At 39.5% G+C, this 22,567-nt stretch overlaps 1 protein-coding gene across 1 annotated transcript; it reads left to right on the top strand.

Moving 5' to 3' along the window:
- Positions 1–7,334: 7,334 nt before the first annotated feature.
- rfx7b (regulatory factor X7b) lies at positions 7,335–20,739 on the top strand. Its single transcript, XM_032523078.1, has 10 exons — positions 7,335–7,751; positions 10,212–10,245; positions 11,353–11,438; positions 11,847–11,885; positions 11,976–12,098; positions 12,200–12,316; positions 13,026–13,110; positions 13,195–13,402; positions 14,119–14,414; positions 14,505–20,739. The coding sequence occupies exons 1-10, from the start codon at positions 7,624–7,626 to the stop codon at positions 17,895–17,897; spliced, it is 4,509 nt and encodes a 1,502-aa protein (XP_032378969.1). The 5' UTR covers positions 7,335–7,623; the 3' UTR covers positions 17,898–20,739.
- The last annotated feature ends 1,828 nt before the right edge of the window (positions 20,740–22,567 follow it).

Here is a 22,567-nt window from a genome sequence, read left to right on the forward strand (position 1 = left end):
TGTACAAATAGATCCAAATCTTTAGTTTGTAGGCACGTGTAGCGTGTTGAGCTCCTCCAGTGGCTGGGCTAAAAGTTATTTATACATAGCCTGTCTAGGTGTTGTGTTAATGTAAAACACTTAAACAGTCAGACTTCCTGTGATAATTGAAATCCACTGTCCACTGCCCTGGTGCTGAAACTGACAGTGACCTACTGCATGTAGGTCACCACACCACTAAGATTTATGATTTCCAGGTATTTCAGGACGGTTGTGTCAGAAAAATGTCATAGGAAGTCCACTGTTCATTTTCAAAATTTGTGAGTTAACAGTGTGTTAACAGTAAAAGGAGCTGACCTGCTTTATTTTTGTGTCGTATTTTCTGTATGTTACATAAACACAATTTGCCATAGAGGGGAAAAAAACACTGTAGTTGGCGTGATGCTCAGTATGCCACACTGTCCTGGCAAGGCATTTTGTCCTGGAGAGACCTCATAAGAATCCAATCAAATAATTCCTACTGAGACATCAGCTCAGTCTTTATCTTGAACTCGTTGTCTTACTAACCCTCCGGTGTTTACACTGAAGTCACATGGGACTGTGTGTAATGTGGAATCTTTCCAGAACATCTATTTCTATTTAGGTCATTAGCAAACTGCATGTTGTGCTTCCCCAATGTATGACTCTTAATGCATAGCTAAGTGCAGTTAAAAAATAGTCAACTTATTTTTTTTTTGTTTTTTGTTTTTATTGAACCAATAGTATTTAGGAAGTTATCCATTCTGTCATTTAAGCAGCAGAAACAAAATAAGAAGTATTTCATCTTCAACAGAACAATCAATTGTGGGTCTTTCCTTCTTTTTCTAGGAAAAGTGTCCTACAGTTATTATATTTTCACTAACAAAATTATTTACAAACGTTACAGGAACACCAGTGGCTACTGAATGACCTTTTCCTCTGACAGAACTCAGTTCTCCTAAGCATGCATGACACACACACACACACACACACACACACACACACACACACACACACACACACATCTTGGGTAAGTGATCCAAGAGCAAATATATACAGTCCCCTAACCCTGAACTTTGCATCAATCTTAGTTAATTGCAGTCTTGTCAGGAGAGCGATTATTCAAACAGGTAATGCAAATGTTAATGAGTTCAAATTTGCATATCTTTATTTTCCCATGGTTGAAATGTCATTGGTTATGACGCTCTACAATGAAGAATGTCACTCCTGATGGCCCCCTGATACGTTGTTGACCATTAGAAGGCCAAAAAGGAGAAACTGAAGGGGATTGGAGGAGAAATAAAGAAGGGAAAAATTAAGACTTTTATGTGTAAAAGAAATAAAAACACATGCACACAATCACACCATCACTGCAGCCCCCTTAGTTATAAAATTCAGAATATATTAGTGAAAGGAGAAAAAAATCTATATTGGTGGGGCCCACCACAAAGAACACAAAGAAAGCATTATTCCGTTTGCAGTCTGAAGTCATGGTTGTCCTTTTACTGGAAGATATGCTGTTGTGCATACTACGGCTGCAACACACATTTCTAGTGTTGCTGGCATATTGCTCATCGTCATGCGCCTGATTTGACATGGCTTAAATAACTATCTTCCTGCCTGTGATTGGCATTCACACAAGAAGGGGTGAGTGGGACTGGGGAGCAGATGGTGACATTCCACATGACCAAACTGATCAATCAGCATGCTGAGGCGCAGGTGCAGCACAGGCGGGCAGCACCACACCATCTATTTCACCATCTACGGGGCACAAACACATGGGCACCAATCGTAGCTCCCTGAGGGTCTACATGCTCCTCTGTCCCGCTGTGCCAAGGTTGATGACATCAGAATTTCCCATCCGCTCTTCCAAAAGGAGCCAAGAAAAAAAGGGGGAAAAAAACGCTGTATAAAATCTGCAATGACATCCCGGCCTGGGATAGGTTGTGTAAGTGACGTCAAAGCCAGGGACTCCCATATTGAATTGTGGTACTGAAATGATAAACCAGAAGGAAACATGGCTTACCTACACATTTTGGAATTAACAGTGTTGTTTATGGGATGTGATAACAGCATTTGAGGAGTAAAATGTCTAAAATGTCTTCCTTATTGCAGGCACACTGGATACTTTACAGGACCCCATCCTAATATTCAGGTTGAGCGTTTGCAAAAAGAAAACCTTTAGTCACTTTTATTAATCTGCAGTTTGGTTTTTAATTACCGGTAATTCATGAAGTGCCTCAATGACTTAACTTATTACAAAGCCTATCATCATTTACCATAACTCAAAGGGATATGTTATGACAAATTGCTTCTTCTTTTTTGCCCATAAAGAACATTCTCATGATTTAACAGCTGAAACCCTCAAACTTTCCTTAAAACATGAACAAAACAAGCTGCCAATTAATGTTCTGTTAATGGATTAATCAATTAATCAACTAATCCTTTCAGCTCTAGTTGCTTAGTTTCTATCAATTTAAACAACAAATCCTTTGGATGAGCACTTGTGTGCTTGAACTAGAAGTAGGTTACCAACAACGGTTGTGCTGATTTTGTCAGACAAATTAAAATAGTTTGGATGATACTGTACGTCCACCATATGCCTTTCTTAAACAGTTTTTTGTTTCTACTAAAGAAATTCATAAAGAAAATAGATGTAAATAATTGAATTGAGTGGACATGTCAGTGAATGCTTAGCAAACTATTACTAAACCTAATACAAAGAAGTAGGCATACAGAGAGAAGCGTGTTGGCTGTGGCGTTTGATACCTGCTGGCGTGACTCTGTGCTGAGGATCTACTGTATCTTCAGGATAAGACGTGAGCATGGCAGGCTGATCTTAAAGTCTGGCCTGAGTGCAGGAAGAAGTGGGGGTTGTAAGAGGATTGGAGCAGCCATGCCTGCACAGTGCACGTGAGAGCCAGACTCACCAACCTCTGCACCACGGTGACCTCGCTGTCCCACATTCACCAGTTCCTACGAAGACGAAGGTAGCTTTAGGTCACTGCAAGTCTAATGTGTGACCTGGTTAATTTCCAAGTAGCAGGTTATGAAATCACCACAACATAAGTGGTGTTAGAGGGCAATTACTGTATTTAAATGTGTTATATTAAATATATAACTAAATGTAAATGTATATTAGCTTTGATTGCTTCTCTTAAAATTAAATTAAATTAAAAACAAAAAAAACAATGTTGGGCTCTTGCTGATCATCCTGAGTGGGGGGTTATGGCCAGCTTTTTCTTCATATATTTCTCATTACATCTATATATGTCTTTGAATTTTAAGTAGCCTGTCTTTAGGTTTAAGGGAGGAATGATTTGCAGGTGTTTGCCAAATGTGGCACAGCATAATGTGAAATAATTCCTCTAAAAACTAACATTATGTGTAAAATTTGAATAAACAAGCAATGTGCACATGACTCAGAACTAAGTATCTACATTGAGGAAATATTGTAAATTCTTACTGTGTCATATTTGGCTATATGGGTAGCTAAGGCCACACAAATGGCAGCAACTTTGGTAAGAGTGTTGTGCAAATCTTAACATTTGGAGGAATGAGCAAGGGCAAAGACTACTGAGATGAGACCTTACAGCCCAAATCAGAAGTGACAGGAGATTGACAGTAAAATAAATCAGTCCAGAATAGCCAGCAACCGGAGGTCAAAAATAGAGTGAGAAAACAATGACTAACAAGGAAACAACATTTTCTTGAGATTTAGATGAAGTGTCACTGTTACACACCTCCGGTGTTGTTAACAAGCCAGCAAATGATAAGGTTTGATGGATGTTTGTGTGATACGTTATGGTGGGAAGGAGAAATTGCCAAGAATATTTAATTGTTGAAGCAAATTACACCAGTAATTAAAAATGAGACCTTTTGGCCATCTGATCATAATTGAAGTATTTTAAGTGAGAAAATGTTTTATAATTTCCAAGACAGATCTCAGCCATTTTACACACCACAACTAAATTATATAATCCTAAAACTGAACATCGCCGACCTTCTGTTTTACTCCAATCAATAGTTTTCATTTTTTTTAAAGATCACAAGACAAAAAAAATAAGTTTGTAAAAAAAAAGTCAAGTTCGCTGTAATTTCTGTATGGCCTTACAATATATAATATATACAATAGTACAATAAATGGAGGTTTTATTTGATTGACATATTTCAGAGGCTGTGGCGCTCAACTACAAGACCATAGATTCTACACGGAAGAGTGGCATATCTTACAACACATAAAATATATGTAATATTTGTAGCTGCTCCACTCCAACTTTATGGCTTACCTCACATGGCTTCCTCCTTATATGTTCCCTAATTGTGAATATTTTGATATCTACACAACACTTCTCCTTACTTGCTTACAATCCCCCCAAACCACTACAGCTTTGTCTAAGACCAAGCACACTGTTTATACAGTTGAGTTGCATACAGGTATCACTACTAAACCAAAATGTAAATCAAATATCTTTCTTGTCATAAACTTACTTTTATAATTAAGAAAGTGTATGAACCATATAAATATTTTAGCAAGCTCTTTAGGCCTCTTTATATCTCCGCTACAAGAACAATGTCGTCAGCATAGTGAAGAATAAAGTATGAATAAAGTATACTAAATATAGTATGTTTTATCTTATCTTATCACTATAACCTGTGCTGGAAACAAACCTATTCTATGATCATTAACCTTTTCACATTTAACATTTTCTTTACAGATAAGTATTTTTATACTCATCCCAAACTCAACACGTCTGAGAATACTGTCGTCAATCATGCTGTAAAAATCTTTTCTGAAACTCAAAAAAGTGTTCACTAGATTTCCTTCTAGTGTTCCAGGGTGCAGTGGTAGGTGGAGATAGCGAGTATATTTGATGCCATTTAAATTATCTACTAACAAGCCAGACGTTTCCAAATAATGGGAAGGTTTAAGGCATACATTTTGTACTCACCATGCACACCACCAAAACACTTTTCAAAGACAATTCATAGGACTCAGTTGTCATTTTTGTGAATTTTTAAATTATTAATTATTTCAAATTGATTTGTATCAAACACAGGGAATCAAACAATACTCAACAAATATGACGTGATTATGTATGAATAAACATGGTGACATAAGTACATTCATCAGTCAGGCTTTTCTTATTGTAGTGTCATCATTTTCATCCTGATACTGGTATTTAAATACATGATTACTGGAATATAGCCTACTGATATCCATGTTATCGTATAAATTCAGTGTCCTTGTAAGGCAAACACACACCAAATTGGACTCTGGATTATCATCATGAAATAAAGTACTTAAGAAATTTTCTAATTTAAGTACCCCCTGTCTCTCAGATTTTTTATCACAATCAATATTTTTTATTTGTCGTATCCTCTTATATATATCATTGCATTGGGTAAATTACTGACAATACAAAGATGTAAGGCATTACCTTTCATCCATTCAGACTGTACCGGTGCATTTGTCTATGTTTGTGCTAGTTAAACAGCTAACCAAAATAAAGAAGGTTATAACACTGGAAAAGACCTTTGTCTCACACACACACACACACACACACACACACACACACACACACACACACAAACCAGAAGTAGTCATGTCAAAGACTCCTCATCAATTCTGTGCACTGAAGTCACTGCATAGGACTAACAAAAAAGTAGTACTATCATGTGCTAATATACTTTAAATAAACAAAACTGGAGCAGAGCAACTTCACATCTTGCAAACAAAGAGAAGCCAAGTAGCAACATTTCTATTATACCCTCTTGTTCCTATTATGCTAATCTTAAGAGTTACTGTGTACTTGTCCATACATGCCTTTGCCTTGTGTGCATGAGTCTATTGCTGTCTTGCATTATGTTTCATGACCATGGTGTCAGTGGAGCACTGGAGTAACATTACTTGTTTCCATCAATAGATGGCAGCATAAAATAAGTCATGATAGAATTTATTTAGGTCTTGTTTTTCTTGACCTGGTGGCTTCATTTCTCTGAATTTCCATATTTATATTTTCCTGAAGAAGATATAAAACATGACTAATTACAAGTAAATTAAAAAACACTTATTATAATTCAATTAACTGGACATGTGTGTAATATGTGTCATTTTACAGCAGGGTTACTGGTGTGGCATAAGTTAACGTTATATTTATATCTGGTACAGACAGCCACAATCCAATTCATCCTCGCAGGTTATTTTTTCGCCAGCTGTGTCTCAGATTTCCGCCGAAGGGAAAATATAGTCAGCTGTGTGATGAGCAAAGAGAAATCTTGGAACAATCTGTTTGGTGTTTTAGCACTTGGTCCAAGAGTCTAATCAGATTATTATTTGATAGAAACATATTGGAAGATCATTTCACACGCTGGTAAATGACCAGGTTACATGTCGAAGTGATATCATCCTGACTGTTTACCCGTCATTGTCAATATCTGATCAACCAGCTTCCTGCAGCAGCGCCCCTACTGGCTGACAGCAGAACTGCAACACAAAGACCAGCATCAAGTTACAGGGAACACAATGGAAAAATAAAATCCCCGTCAGGAGTTTAAAATTAAAACTCTCAAAACGATGGCACAATCAAAGGGATGCATTTGTTTATCACATATTTGCCAGTTTATTTAAGTAGCAATCCCTCTTACAAGTGAAAATAAAACACAAGGATTTATTTTCAAACAGGGCTGCAATCAAGGATTATCTTTCATTAATCTGACAATTTTTTTTCAGTTAATTGATTAATGACTTTGTCTATATAATGTCAGAACATTTCTATCATAAATTTGCAAACTGTTGTTTTGTACAACCAACAACTAAATATATATATATATATATATATAACATTGAAACATTATAATCGTTCCTCCTGTTCATACACGTCATTAAAAGACCCCTTACTGATTGTGCTTCCAATGTCAGTGATAAGGGGAACAATCTCTACTGTCGTTGTTCTGTGCAAAAAATATACTCCAAAGTTTATCTGGAGCTGCGATCTGAGTAACGCTTTTCAGTACTAAATACCCTGTCGATGTTACTATCCCCAAGGAAAGCTGTCTCGGGAAAAACAAAGAAGACCTCCTCATATTAGGCCTAACTTCAGAAAGCATTGGAATTTTTGTAAGCATGTTAGAAAGGGATCTTTTAATAGTCAGTCAGGACAGCAGGAATTATTACAGAAGCAAAAGGTGTATGTACAGTATATCTGGACATGTGAGGGGTTGTTTTAAAGACAGACATGCAAAGAAATGTGAACCTTTCAACATGTCAAATCGTATGCTTTTATTTCGAAAGTGAAATCTCAGTGTATTTCCGGATTTGTCTGTGCTACCTGTGTGTAACTTGAGGCAGGCAGCTCGTCTGTAGCTGCTGCTGGCTGCTGCAGGCGTGCTATTTGCGGCAGCCGAGAGACCTCTGCGAAATGCCTTTTGTATTCCCGGGTGGTTTTTATGGTTTAGTTTTGTGTTTTGCGAGGGTCAGATCACAGTGTTTGTAGCCATGCTCTGTGGTGGATTTAGCAGGCTGTCCTAGCTGACTGAGCCGCTCCAGCAGCGGTGGGTCCGGTGCAGTGCACAGCCGGGGATGAGGCCTACTTGTTAAAGCTCCCCCACCACCCCTCCATCGTGATGGCTGATGATCAACAACAACCTGGTCAGAAGCCTGCCTCGGGATTAGGCTCTCTTCCAGCGCTGGTGCCAGGACTCCAAGGGCCCGAGGCTAACGCGTTACAGTTCAAAATAAAGAATTCAATTTGGTAAGGATGAAAATAATCCTCGAGCATCCACACTGTCCTTTTCGCTAGCAGTAGCCTTATAATTAGCGTATCTAGCTATGAAGTGGCAGGGAGGATGTGTGCTGCACAAAGCCTCTGGAAATAACACGAGTGCTCCCGTGCTAAACGCAGTTGTTTAACGGAAATACAACATCAGCAAGAAAAGCTACGCTGTCTGCTACCTGTTTATGTATTAATAACACGTTAACGACTAGTTATTTACAGCAGTAGTAGCTATAATCACTAGCATCGAGCCATAGGAGGCCATGTGTGATAGATGACACCATATCCACCGGTGGTGCCGATGCGCAGGATGACAGGTGTCAAACCAGACTGCTCCACAGAGAGACAGCCTCACACTGATTTAATGCTGCTTAGAACACTACAAGGCACTCTGCTAGTAAGGGTTTGGTTTTTACATGTTTAGTTTCTACACTGGCTTTAGAAATGATTAAAACTATTGTTTCTATTTGATTTGTCATCACCATGATTGTGATTAAAAGCAACTAAATAACTTGACGTTTTATTATCTATACATCTACTCAGATGTTATGACATAATGTACATTGGTTTTGGAAAGAATTCAAACCCCATTCACGTTTAGCGCACTTTATAGATTAATAGTAATTTAAAAGGGATTAATGTACTTACTCTATAATGACAAAGTAAAAACGTGTTTTAGAGGCTTTTATTTTGCAAATTTATTAAATATTACTAAAAATTAAATTGCTTATTTACAAAAGTGTTCAAAGTCTTTACTCTTTATTGTTTGGTGCACCTGCTTTAATTATCCTTAAAATACTTCTAGGGATGTGTCTGAAATTGCTATTAACTCTTATCAACTATGGTGCAATGTCCAAAATTTGCCCTTTTTTTGCAGAAGACATTTTATCAAGTCACAGTAGGAAAAGCACCTGTAAATAAAAATAAATAAATTTAAAAAATAACAATGATTCAGTTTTAGAGTCCTGGCATTGTGCATGCTGGTTCACTGTCACAATCAAATATAGCAGAGCCATTGTTACTGTTATTACACCTGTTTTTTCACTGCCATGACAAGACAAAATGTGTGACGTTAAAATAGGTCTATGGAACATTCAAGTACTGTCCATCGCAATGCCATTCACTGCATTTTACAGATGCAAAAATTACAATGGTGCAAACCACACATGCCTACAATGCAAAATGATGAGAATTCATAAGTGTCAAAGATCTTAATTAACTTACCCTACAATTAACTATTGAGGGTCAATTGTATAGGGAGCAGTGAATAAGGACACATACACCTAGAACTTGATTGGAGTTATCCTATGGCAAATAAAATGATTGGACATGATTTTAAAAAGGCAAACACCTGTGTATAAGGTCCCACAATTCACAAGTATTTTCCCACAAAGCCATGATTTCCAAGGAACTCTCCGTGGTTCTTCACGATCAATTGATGTTGAGGGTGAGATATGGGCGTGGTTATAAAACCATTTAAATCCTAAAGCTTTGAATGTTCCAAGGAGCACAGTGGGCTCCATCATAGTGAAATGGAAAACGTATGGAGACTCTTCTTAGAGCTCATCATCTAACTCAAGGCATCACCTGGCTAATACCACAAATGATAAAAAGCATCGTGCTGGGGAGGTGCTTCTCTTTAGAAGTGATGTGGAGACTTGTCAGACGCTATAGAACAGTGAATGCAGTCAAATACAAAAATGAGCTAGAAGTAAACCGTCTCCAGAGTACATTACAGAGGCTTTACCCTTCAGCACAACAACCTGAAGCAGACATCCAAGCCAATGCTGAAACTGCTTTTGGATATATCCGGGAAATGTACTTGAATGACCCAGCTAAAGCCTGGACTTGAACCCCAAAAAATCTGTGGAAAGACCTGAACCCCCCCGCCATTCAAGCTCCCTAAATTGTAGAGAACCTGCCAGGAAGAAGACTTAAAGCTGTAATTTCTGCCAAAGTTGATATTGAATAAGGGCCGGACCTCAATTTTAAATACATTTGCCAAACATTCTGAAATAAGTTTTTGCTGTTTTTATATTGTTTTTTTGTTTGTAGATTGATGGCATAAAAGTTAGTTACATATATATTTTGAATTGAATCATCTCTAACACATTAACATGTGTAAGAAGAGTCAAAATTCTTACCAAAGCCTCTGCATTGTGCATCATGATATCTGAGAAGATATAGATACAAAACAAAATGTCTTGATTTCAATTCCTTTACTTCAATGTGATCCAGCACACTTTTCAGCACATACGATAACGACTACTTCTGGTAACTAGTTCATTATCAGACTTTATACCATATAAAGAAATCAAGTCATCATGGACAGGAAAAAAATAATAAGAAAACCTTGCATGTATCATATGTGTATGTATGTTATTTTAATCCCAAGTCATTTATTCACATTTCTGTCTTTTGCTCTATTTTTTATTGTAGCAAATCTGTACAATCAAAGGTGGACAGCATATTGGTGAGTATGCATAACAGACCGATCTACAGAATGCATGTTAACGTTTATTAGTAGATAAGAACAGGTGTGTAGCTTAACTTTTTTTTGTATATATATATATATATATATATATATATATATATACACACACTTCCAAATGCTATAAAATTCAATAAGACACCCCAAAATCAATGAAAGTAGAGATTTGTACTTGCCAAAGAGTGTTGTGTGGAATCAATCATGTTATTTTGGGTAGTTAAAAAGAACATTGATGTAGGAAAATGGGTCAATTTGACCCGAGGACAACATGAGATATATATATATATATATATATATATATATATATATAATATTATATTATGTACCTTTTGTGAAAAATCCTGGAAAGCCAGTATTATTAGAGGCAATGTTGGACGAGTGCAACCAAAGAAGGAGATGGCTAACACCGCATAGCTGCATGGCAAAATCTCTTACACAAAGTTGTTTGTATTGCTGTTGTTTGAAATTGAACATATGCCACATGTATATTGCAATGGAACCTACAGTATGGTTCTTCCGTCCTGTAGTCATTGGGTGGCTCCCATACCTGAGATCTAAAATTTTGTATATGATAAATCTTATTGTAAGATCATATACTCTGTATAAGCAGAGAAGGACTAACTCACCATATGCTTGTAACAGTGGAGTGTAGTAAATAGCCTTTTTTATTCACTGCTCATTGGCTGACAGCTCTCACCTCTTTCATTCAAGTATTGGTTCCCCTAGCAACAAAGAGGCAAATAGAAAAGAAAAGAGGTAAGATGAGTCCATTGTTAGAAACCAATTGAAAAGCAGTTGGGGTTGAATCAATAGTAAGGAGGTTGTGTGCCACTCTTAACACCTGTGTCCGCTCTAAATTTTGGACCAGATAGTCTAAATTTGCTGCGTGCATGTATCTATTTGTTCAGTTGTGGAGAACTAACAACTAGTACGTAAGAATTAGAAATAAGACTGAGTCATTTGATCAGTGTCTTCATTTTTTTTCCCAATATTACTCTCATGAAGCATATATTATAGCTTTTGTTAGTGAAAACATTGTTTTATATGAATAATCTTTTTTTTCCTTTGTGATCATTTTTATTTTTACAGCAAGATGTTGAGAAGTTTACAGACATAGAAAAACTCTACCTCTACCTGAAGTTGCCTTCTGGTCCCAGCAGTGGCAATGATAAAAGGTATGTCACAGACACATACACACTTTACTCAAGATTTCCACTTTGCTCTTTGGTCTTTTTTTTGTCTCACATACACACAGCTGCGTTGTTGGGGCTCTCATTACATTATTGGCACTTTTGTCTCATTGCTTGTCTAAAATTTAAGTCACTATCCACTGGCTACTTTGCAAACCCTGCTTAGGCTGCTTGATCCAAAAAATTAATTTCAGTTTTATGACATTTTGGGCGGTTGCTTGTCATTGGTGAGTTTCTTATAGAAAAATATCATTCATTTTTCAGCTGTTTGATTGATTATCATTATGAAGCAAACCACTGATCTATGTAGACTTTTGCTATACCTAGCTGTCTGTGTTTCATTTGTTTCCCCATATCTATTCATCACCCCAACCCCCCAATTCCGCCCATTTGGACTGAGAATGAGAGGGGGTCCTCCACTCCTGGATTATGGTATTAAAGTTTCTGTATTAACAAGAAATGATGCATACAAATCGAGGACACTGCCTCACCAGATTTATTTTCCTTCTATACTAATTTCAGTGATCAGAGTTCCATGTCGTCAAGCCGTACTCAACAGATGTATGCATTTAACTGGATACGAAATCACCTAGAAGAGCACCCAGAGACTTCACTCCCAAAGCAAGAGGTGTATGATGAATACAAGTGAGTGTGTGTGACCTCACTGTAGGGGCAGGGAAACAGAAAAGGGGACTAACAACAGTATGATGTCACTTAATCTTATGGAGGATTCTCTTCTCTTATAGGAGCTATTGTGACAATCTTGGCTACAATCCACTGAGTGCAGCGGACTTTGGAAAGATCATGAAGAATGTCTTTCCTAACATGAAGGCTCGTCGACTGGGCATGAGGGGCAAATCCAAATATCCTTTAATTCTCATAAACCGGTCAACAAAGTTTTTCTGTGCTTTTAATTGTCTGTGCTTTACTTTATTTTGCCTACATAGTCTTCAAATTGTGAGCAAGTTAGTTGATGCTGTTAGTCAATTGATGACATATAGTAGTGCCATTCAGGTGCCGATATTTGAGGAGGCAGATCATGTATTTCTTCTGCTAGCAATGCGTGATATAAATTTATCAAGTTACTGTAATAAGCTCTTCGTAATCCAACTTTGAATAGAGGTAAGATGAATAAAGTTTGGCTGTTAGCGATTGTTTTATTTAAGACTAAAAGCAAAGGCTGTTTGAATTACAAATATCATGAATAATGCACAGGAAGAGGCACATGATATAATTCATGCACTACAGTGAAATCCAACCTTCTAAAATAATAAAAAAACTTAAAGGAATTCCCCAAAAACTGTGTTAATAGTTTTCAGTTGTGCCAGTGTGCAAAACACATGGTCCTGTGGTGAGAAAAACACTAATGCCTGAGGATTATTGCAGGCAGATTTAGATGAGATTGTTTTTGAATTTACAAATTCAGAATTTCAGAGAAAGAAACTTCTAGAAAAGGATAAGATAAACCAAAATGAGAATTTGGCCAGACCCAACGTAAAACCCACCGTAAAATATTATATGCATGTCTATATCCAGAGTCATTATGTTTCAGACACCTTAACTCCTTCTCACATACTGTTATAGCGGGTTAAGGAAGAAAGCTTTTGTTCACATGCCATCCTTACCCAACCTGGATCTGCAAAAATCTGGTGATGGGGTAAGTTACACTGCAAAAAAACACATGGTAAAATATATTTTAAGAATGGTCTGATGCTCATCCACCTGCTGCGCTCTTCTGTAGTGTGAGCTGATGGAGTCAACGGGCCAGTCCCCGAGCGCTGAGGATGAAATGAGATCTGCAGCCTGTGGACTGGTGTGTGAGTGGGCTCAAAAGGTCCTGAGTCGTCAGTTTGACAACGTGGAGGACCTGGCCCGCTTCCTGCTCAATAGCCACTACATTGGTACTAAATCCATGGCTGCACTCACTGTTATGACTGGAACACCCACAGGTAACAGTGTCCTCTGCTGGTGTTTTATTTTTATTTTTATTTTGTGTGTGTTTGTGTGTGTGTGTGTGTGTGTGTGTGTGTGTGATATTTTAAGTAGTAAAAGCACATTTGTGATTATGCCTCGTGATGGTCACTACTGGACATCATGGTTTACACATCAACACCGTGAAGGCTTAAACGTGTTTTCCTAATGTGATGCTGCATGTGTCTCCTAAAACAGTGCATGCACACAGTTGTCGGCTGTCCATGGTGCTGAAAATATAAATAGGTTAATTCAGCTGTCTGTAAACCATTTGTGGTGGAGAAAATGTTTGCAATGATAAACCTAGTCCATGGTAGAAAAGTATGATAATAATTACCTGGCTAAAATGGCCTACTCCCACTAAACAACTTTATGGAAACAAACATAGTAAATCCATTTTGTGTACAACCTTCAATGGTTTTCTGACAAACTACAATTTACATAACTGGTGACTTTATGGCAAGTCAATATGGTTTAAGATTAGCAACAGTAATATAAAGTTGAGAGTTTTCAATTTTAAACCCTTTTGTACCTTGCAGTTTTAAATACTTGATAATACTGTGCATAATACTTCCCTTGCTTATAACTGTTAAAAACCATGACTGTTGACCTTGCCTGGTTTGAAGTCCTTTGCTTTCATTGACACTCCATCTTTGCTTATCATAATTCTTCAATTTGTTTCTTCCCTCGACAGGAATGAAGACACCAACTCCAGCCTCTGCGTTTGTGCCAACAGCTGAGGCAAACACTTTCCAGCCCCAAGTGAAGACCCTGCCCTCTCCTTCTGTTGATGCAAAGCAGCAACTGCAGCGCAAGATCCAGAAGAAGCAGCAAGAGCAGAAGCTCCACTCACCCCTGCCGAATGAGGTCCAGGTCAAGAGAACGGAGGCCAGTACCCCTGGCCCAACCATCCCCTGTGGCAGCCCTGCTCTGCTCTCCCCTCAGCCCACCATAGGCATCGTGGTAGCAGCTGTCCCCAGCCCAGTTACGGTATTTGGCTGAATTTCTCCCACAGATTATACTCAGATATCTTGAAAAATGTGCCTAAATGTAATTTTATATTCTTACTTTTCTTTCCAGGTACAGAGAGGTAGGCAGTTGATGACCTCACCCAGCCCTGTAGGGACAGCAGAGGGGAAAGTGTTGCCTGTGAACTTCCAAGTGGTCACTCAGTCTCTTAAACAGTCCCCTAAACATCCCCAGAACATCTCAGCTAGTCCTGTGGGTGACCGGCTGGCACGACACGGCACACGGTACGCACAAATTCTGCCCAAGCCCTCTGCCACCAGTGCCATCACGCTGCGCTCACCCCCTACCCTGCTCATCACTAACAGTCCCATAAAAACTGTAATGCCAACTCCCCACGTCAGCTCAGTCAACGTGGTAAAGATGACGGCCATTGCCCTGGCTCCCAACAGCAGCAGCACAACCGTGCGTCCTGCCTCTGCGGGTGTGAATACCATAGCTGCTTTGGACGATCCCCAGCAGCCACATGGTGGGACCTCATTTGCCCCTCAGTCTTCTGCAATCAGACCCAGTGCCCTAGTCTCCACCCCAATCCTCTCCACTGACATTAAAGTGGTGTCTGAAATTGGAAATGACAATAACCCCAACCATGGCACAGAGAAAATTGGTGTTGGGGGCAAAGAGGAGAGAATGGCTAAGTTCAGGGCTGCCAGTGAGCCGAGCTTCCTGATTAAGTGTTCTCCCGGACCAGACAAAGGGTCGAGGATAAAAAGTGACCCCACATCCCCTCCTGTCTCTGTAGCTGTAGCTGGGACTCAGGACAGCAATAACAGTAACTGCCATGACAGTACTTTGTACTTGACTGTTGATAATCAGAACTCCAATGGCAACACAATATCTATAGGCTCATCCGCTGTTACCCCAACAACAAAGGATCCCTGCCTAGATGCCAAGAGCCCCAGGAAGCGCACAGGCCCAGCCGGGGAGTCCCATGTGATTCCTGTGAAGAGGGTGTTTATCTCCCAACAGCCACTGGCTATAATTGACAATCCCAAACCTGGAATCAATGCTGCAGTGAAGAGGATCCCCAGACCGGGAACCCCTGCCAGACCAGAGAGTGCCCCCTGCAAAGTGACTGTGAAACACACCTGCATAGGGCCCACACAGATTCTTGCACTTTCTGACTCACCTATCACACACACTGAGGGTTCCCAGACTATTGTCAAACCCCAGGTTTTGATGGTGAAACGTGAAGACCATCCTCTCAGCACTGATTCCAGCACTGGAGCAGCTGGAAACAACACATCTGATCAGGCGTTGCTGCGGCAGATCACTGGGGACCCACATGCCATACCAGCCAACTCAGGAGCACACGAAGCCTCTGTGATGAGTAACTTAAAGAGCACAATATGGGAGGAGAAAGAGCTTGATGAGCTTCGGAAGCAGGCGTTTGCGCAGCAGATACCATCAGAACACAAACAAGCCCCTACTGAACAACTTTCCATTATAGCTCAACCCCCAGAGGCCTCAGGCCCGCTCACCCTCACGCAGGAGATGGTTGACTTTGCAGGTTCTCAGTCCAACATGGACTACTTTCCGTTCAATGATGATGACATGACCCAGGACAGCATTGTGGAGGAGCTAGTCCAAATGGAGGAGCAGATGAAGCTGAAGGGTCTGTTTGGTAGCTGTGTTGACGTGTCTTTACAAGGCCAGTCAGCCAGCAGCCAAGGCTCTATCCTAAATGCTCATCAGGCTGGCACGACTTTCTTCCACTCTGCCCACAGCAGTACCACTCCTGTCCAAACTCCCACTCCAACACCGACTCCAACTCCGACCCCCACCCCCACCTCTGAAATGACGCTTGGACACAGCCTGACGAGAGAGAGCCCCTGCTCCCGCATGGCTCCCATCACCCCTGTGGATGGAGCCATGGGTCGCCACACCCCCATCAGCACACCACTGTCCAACTGCAGCAGCAGCGTCCCCCCAAGCCCAGTGGAGTGCAGAAACCCTTTTGCGTTCACTCCTATTAACTCAAGCATCACAGGTTATCATGACGCCAGTATTGTTTCCAGCAGCCCTGTTAAGCCCATGCAGAGGCCAATGGCAACACACCCTGACAAGGCCAAACTGGAGTGGATAAACAACCGCTACAACAGCAACTCTGCAGGTCCTTTGCCCAACCATAGCATTGGCATTCTGCCCAGCTACCAAGACCTGGTGGATGACCAGTTTCGTAAACCACATGCCTTTGCAATTCCCGGCCAGTCCTTTCAGGCTCAGTCGAGACAGGATGCTGCTCACTTTGGCCGTTTAACCCCAATTTCCCCGGTGCAGCAACAACAACAGCAACAACAACAGCAGCAACAACAACAACAGCAACAACAACAGCAACAACAGCAGCAGCAGCTGGTAACAGGTGTAACTACTCCCACTAAACAGGAGAGTTTTGCTGTACCTGCACCATTAGACAACAAGGTATCAACCTCATCTGCGTCCAGTACTTTCCGTTGCCGCAGTGTCAGTCCTGCAGTGCGCCAGAGAAACTTCAGTGGCAACACCGGCCCTCTGACCACCACCACCAATACCACCACCACCACCCGAGCGGTGGTTTCACCCTTTAACTCGCCCATCACCTCTGAGGTGCTCAGCATCTTGTCCAACAGCCAGACGGTTGGCTCTGTCCACAGCATGGTCCAGCGAAGCCAATCTGTACCCCTGAACATCATGATGCAGAGTGAAATGCTGCCTGTGCAGGGTCAGAGTAACACCGCCAAAATCACCAATGTTCTTCTCAGCAAGATGGAAGCTGATGGTGATGATTCTGTCCGTGGCCTAGGTATAAACAACCTCCCCTCTAACTACACGGCCCGTATGAACCTCACACAGATCCTGGAGACCACTCCTGGCTTTGCTGGAGGAACTGCTCACCAAACTCAGCTGCCTGTTAGCTCTAGCCCTGCTGCCTTTGAGCTCCAGCAGCATGGCTACCTCACCACTGGCAGTGGAGAACAGGTGAGTTTCTCAACTGGGGACAGCCAAGCACAAGCAGGTCCTGGTGAGCAAGACCAGCAGCAGCTCCAGGAGAACGCTGTGCAGACACAACCACAGCTCCTCCTTCAGAGCACACAGCAGCAGGAGGTAGAGGACGAACAACAGCTGGATTTCAACAACACTGTCAAGGACTTGTTGGGGGATGATGGCCTCAACCCCAGTTCCCAGTTGGTGGGTCAGGTAGCTTCTGAGCTCAACGCTGTGGCGTCTGACTTCTCAAACGACATCAGACTGACCTCAGATCTGTCCAGTAGCATCACTGACCTTAACACGTTGGACACCAACCTGCTGTTTGATCCTAATCAACAGCAGGAACAATATGAAGACTCAACACTGGAAGAACTGAAGAATGACCCGCTTTTTCAGCAGATATGCAGTGATACTGTGAACTCTGGTTTTGACTGGCTAGAAAGCAAAGACCAGCCTACTACAGTAGAGATGCTGGGCTGATGTTATCTTTTACTCTGTGTGTTTTATTTCTGTACTCTGTTGTTTGTTTTTGTGCGTATGTAGTTTATCTGTTTTTAAACTATAGTTTGTTGGGATTTGTCTGGACTTTGCCATTTGTTCTGTTAAAAGTGCCAGGCTTACCAGAAAATCTCTCCTATTGCATTTAGTTACTTCTCTCCTTTTTCATTTGTCACCCAGAGTTTCAATATTTAATCATCTTTCTCCCTCATCTGAAATTAGAAATGTAAGCATTTCAAGTTAAAGTGTGAGTACTTGGTGGCAGCATGCACTTACAAAGAGCAGGTTTGTATGTTATGAACATTAAGAGAAACGTAATCTTCCATGTTATAACCAGTCAATAATGCAATATTTAAATTTAACGGACAGTTGATAAAAGAAAGAGATGGGTAGTAAATTTGGCACAAAAGACCAAAAAAACATATGCTGTTGTCTACTAAATAAACAGTGTGTACAGTTCAAGTTCAACCAAATGGAGAAAATATTGGGTTTGTAGTATATGCACATAATAGTTGTAGTACATTTGCCTGCCATATCTGAATATTATAAAAAGGGTAGCATCTTATGCTGCCAGGTGCTGAATTTATGACATAATCTTTATACTTTATCATATACCAAATCAGTGGAAAACTGATTTACATCTGAGCATTGTCCAAGAGTGAAATGTTCTTAAAGCCTATACTTCTTGTACTGTTACATTTCTTATAAAGGGAGTAGATAAATCAGTAGGGAGAAGATGGGAATTCAGGCCACTTTGTGGACTATACATCGAAAGGAATCAACAACTGTCTGCCTTATTCCCAAAGTCCAAGGCCTTATGCCATCTGTAGAGAGACTGTATATAATATATTGTTAAGAATCTTCTGAACCATCCAGAGCTTCATCATATCAAGGCAGCTGTTACTCTAATATTTTCAGTACTATTTCTTATTGTTTTTGTTTTGCAGTGTTACAATATAGATGTGTATTGTATAGGCTAACGATTACACTGTGTGTGCCCTTATCAGTAATGGATTTAGAGGAATAGAGGAATTGATATACTGTCCATAAACCATGGCAGGCACACTTTCAGTCATGAGATTTTTTTGGCATGCTATACTCCCAGCTTGGATAAGAATATCAATGGTATGGAGAAGGCTTAGTTATATAGGAAGCTAGAGGCTGACATTTATGTATTGATGCCATCTAGGGATCAAGAGGAAATTAAATTATGTTTGTGGAGAATCCAGCCTTATTTCCATACCAAAGATGATCTGTTTCAATGACATAAGAGATTATTACTCATAGAGACACTCCTAGTTAACATTAACAACAACGAGAAACAGGCAGCCTTGGAGATATAAAAGAGTTTTATTGCATTTGAGGAAAAGGGTTAAGTTGCGTAAATCTTATGTATAGTATGTAAATTTGTGAAATGGTCACTGTCCTATGTTTTATAGGTAACCATGGACCTGAAAGCATGTTGAAACCATCACAGCTAGCCAGGTAGGCTATGTGATACAGTAGGATGCTTGCTTGAGTTTTTGGCTATTGTCAATGTTGTATAAGTCATGTTTAAGCTTCATCTGTAAATAGAATAGATACATAGGGATTTGATGTATCAAAACACTATAATATGGCCATTTTTCTAGCTAAGTATGTGCCATTCAAAAGAAAAAAAAAGCTTAACAGATCTATAGTCGGCAAGATACTGTATGTTGTGTGTTACATTTCTGGCTCAATGTGTCGTAAAAGTAATGCTGTCTGGTCTCGCTTGCTGATTTTCTTTTACTTTTTTTCTATTCAAAGATAATAGGTCTCTGCAGTTGCAGAAGTGATGTGTGCTTTGAGCAGGATCAATAGCATGGTATATTGAGAAAAAAAGTTGTGATACTGTTAGCTGGTTGCAAACATCTCTGTGACAGACATTGTGCTCAAAACTTTTCAGCAGACACTGGAAAAAACGATTACTCATGTTTCAACAAACTTTGGAGGTTCACATTATTGCACTAAATTTTTATGAAACATGGCTTTGCCACATCTTTATGGACAAATGTAATGATGGATGCCCACATAAAAAGGAAAAAAAATATTTTTTATGAGAAGATGCGTAGGGAAATTAATCGTCAGAAAATGACTAATTGTCTTGTAGCAAAATGTGCATTAATCTCAGTGAGATACACATTTCTTACTCATTCTCATACATGAGAATATAAAGCATTGAGGGAAAAAAGTTAAACAACCTTTTAAAACCTACATGCTCATTATGTTGATAAATGATTGTACGCACGCATGTGTGATAACTTCTGTTGTACTTTGTATTCTTGGTGACCACTGTCTTCTGTGATTTGGGCAGGTTCTGTTAACCAGACTGGCAGTGCTAGTTTCATGAGTTGCATTACTTTTGTTCTGTGCTGTTTACTAAGTTAAGGTTGTTCTATATGTTATGTTGATAACTGTTTTTTTGTTGATTTTACATATTCTTATTTTGCAAAATGCATTTGTGAAGCGATGTAACATTTTCTTGTAATTTTCCTTAACAATAAGGCACTGATATTTGAATTAGAATGAAGGAAATGCACCTCTTTATGAGTACATGAGCTCCATCAAGCAGTGACTCTGATTCTTTACCTTTGACTGACCCAGAACCAACTCTGTTTGACTATATTGTCCGTTTCTACCAGTAGAAAAAAACCCTCCTCTGTGGTGTTGTCTGGTGTACTGCTTAATGTACAGTAGCTTGTTAATATTGCAAATGCGTTGTTTCTTTTTTCAATGGAAAGTACTCACTGGTGAGATTTTTAAAGTGGTTTTAAAAGCCAATAAACTTTTTTTAAAGAATGTTCTTGTGTGTTTATGTACTGATGATTTTGTATTTTATTGCAGTAAATAAAAGATGCTTCAAAGCATGAGAGAACGTTACCTTACAGGACTTAGTAGTCATTGTACTTTAATATTAGTCATCATTATTATGATTTATTAGCTAATCAATTCCTAAATTAGGTCTCATTGCCAGTGCTGTTAAAATGTCACTGGGTAGTGACAAGATTTTAAGAAAGAAATCTGGGACTTGTATTCAATACAAATATTGCAAAAGCAAGTTTGGTTGGACAGACCCCAGCTTATGACATGATGGAATTGATTTTTCCAAACACGCTAATATTAGTGTTTATTTGCTCTTGGTTAAACACCCCGCACTTAATATCTTAGCGATCGAGTATGTGCAAACTTTTCCATCACCCTCTTGGTATGATGTTAGAGGTCATCAGCTCTTCAAATGACCTCTTAGGTCAGTGGGGGTTGGCCTCGCTTAGAGGCACGCTCTAGCCAATCAGAGCCCAGTTCATTGGTCCTCGTCTTTACTTTCCCAGGACCTCATGATATTCATGACATGTTAATGCCCTTAATCTTATTGATAATGGCCAAACAGCCTAACCTTCAGCCATGTGGAGCCCAGCAGTAACCTCCACACCACAACATTTGGCATTGTGAGCGGACAAGATTTCACAAGCAACACCGGATCATGTTTTCTGTTTGTATACATGTTGTATACGAACAGAAAACATGAGAATGTCAAAAACCAAAGAATGTCAAGCTATAGATAAATTGAGGCAGCAATACAGGCAACTCATGTTTTGGTTTATTTTTGGCCCTTTTTGCATCCTATCCTTTTCACAACTAAAATCATCAGTGGAGGTTTTGTGAGGAAGAAAACATGTTTTTTATCCAGAGAAACAAATGTAATATTTTTCATCCATGCCAGCTAATGCAAGTCAATAATTAAAACAGTAACAAAATGTATGTCAGTGAAGTATTTAATTAATAACCATGGCTAAAGAACTCAAACATAAGTGTTTTTCATAATAAAGATGCATGTTTTTCTCCTGCAAAGAATCCTTAATGAAATAATTTGAAAATCTAAACTATTGAGTAAACACATTATAGGATGTTTTAACCTGATCATTGGTTTTGAGCCTTAAATTTTAACTGCAATGTTTTAAATGATTAAATCAATAGTTAATTCTAATCAATACAGAATTATGCCACCCTCTCCTCATTTGACTGGGTATGGAATTGTGGAGGTGCATGTTTATGACAGTAATCCCTTAAAATTATTACAAGATTCATAGATATTGTGGAGAATACGACTGCAGTTACCTATACCAATGGATGGGAGATGGATTTCACAGCTGGAGCCCATTGTATTGCTATTGAATGAGGGCTGGAAGACGGGACTGTCATTGTCAAAAGGCACGGTCGCTGGATCAATATTTGAATTCATTAGGCAGCTGACTTGCAGCCATCAATATCTCCTCATAATTACCAGGTTTTGTGGTAGAAGCAGATGTCGTCCAGGGTGACCTTATTACCAGCGGCCTTTGGTAACTTATAGTTCACTATGTTCATGTTATTTTGTTGTCTTAAATGATGCACAGAAAAACAAATCTCACAAGGCTAAGTTGCTAAATGGGAAATTAATAGAGATAATTTCTGATTCATTTGTAATTTGAAATGTACTGTATATGTAGGTTATTAGTCTATGGACTTGATCAGAGCTTGACATAGATGTACCTTTCAGCTTTGTAGTTTGTCAACAGAAATAAAAACATGTTGAACAAGTCTAGTCAAATATGAAGCCCACAATCTCAAATTTGTTTCATCCTTAGACCCTC

The sequence above is a fragment of the Etheostoma spectabile genome, chromosome 8, assembly GCF_008692095.1.
Source record: "Etheostoma spectabile isolate EspeVRDwgs_2016 chromosome 8, UIUC_Espe_1.0, whole genome shotgun sequence".
Taxonomy (NCBI): domain Eukaryota; kingdom Metazoa; phylum Chordata; class Actinopteri; order Perciformes; family Percidae; genus Etheostoma; species Etheostoma spectabile.

What these genes read in the sequence shown, in the direction of transcription:
- rfx7b (XM_032523078.1), top strand. Translation starts at nt 7,624, where the DNA reads ATGGCTGATGATCAACAACAACCTGGTCAGAAGCCTGCCTCGGGATTA. An exon ending in GGCATGAGGGGCAAATCCAA is followed by an intron (nt 12,317 to 13,025) that starts ATATCCTTTAAT and finishes ACTCCTTCTCAC; the next exon opens with ATACTGTTATAGCGGGTTAA. An exon ending in TATGACTGGAACACCCACAG is followed by an intron (nt 13,403 to 14,118) that starts GTAACAGTGTCC and finishes TTCCCTCGACAG; the next exon opens with GAATGAAGACACCAACTCCA.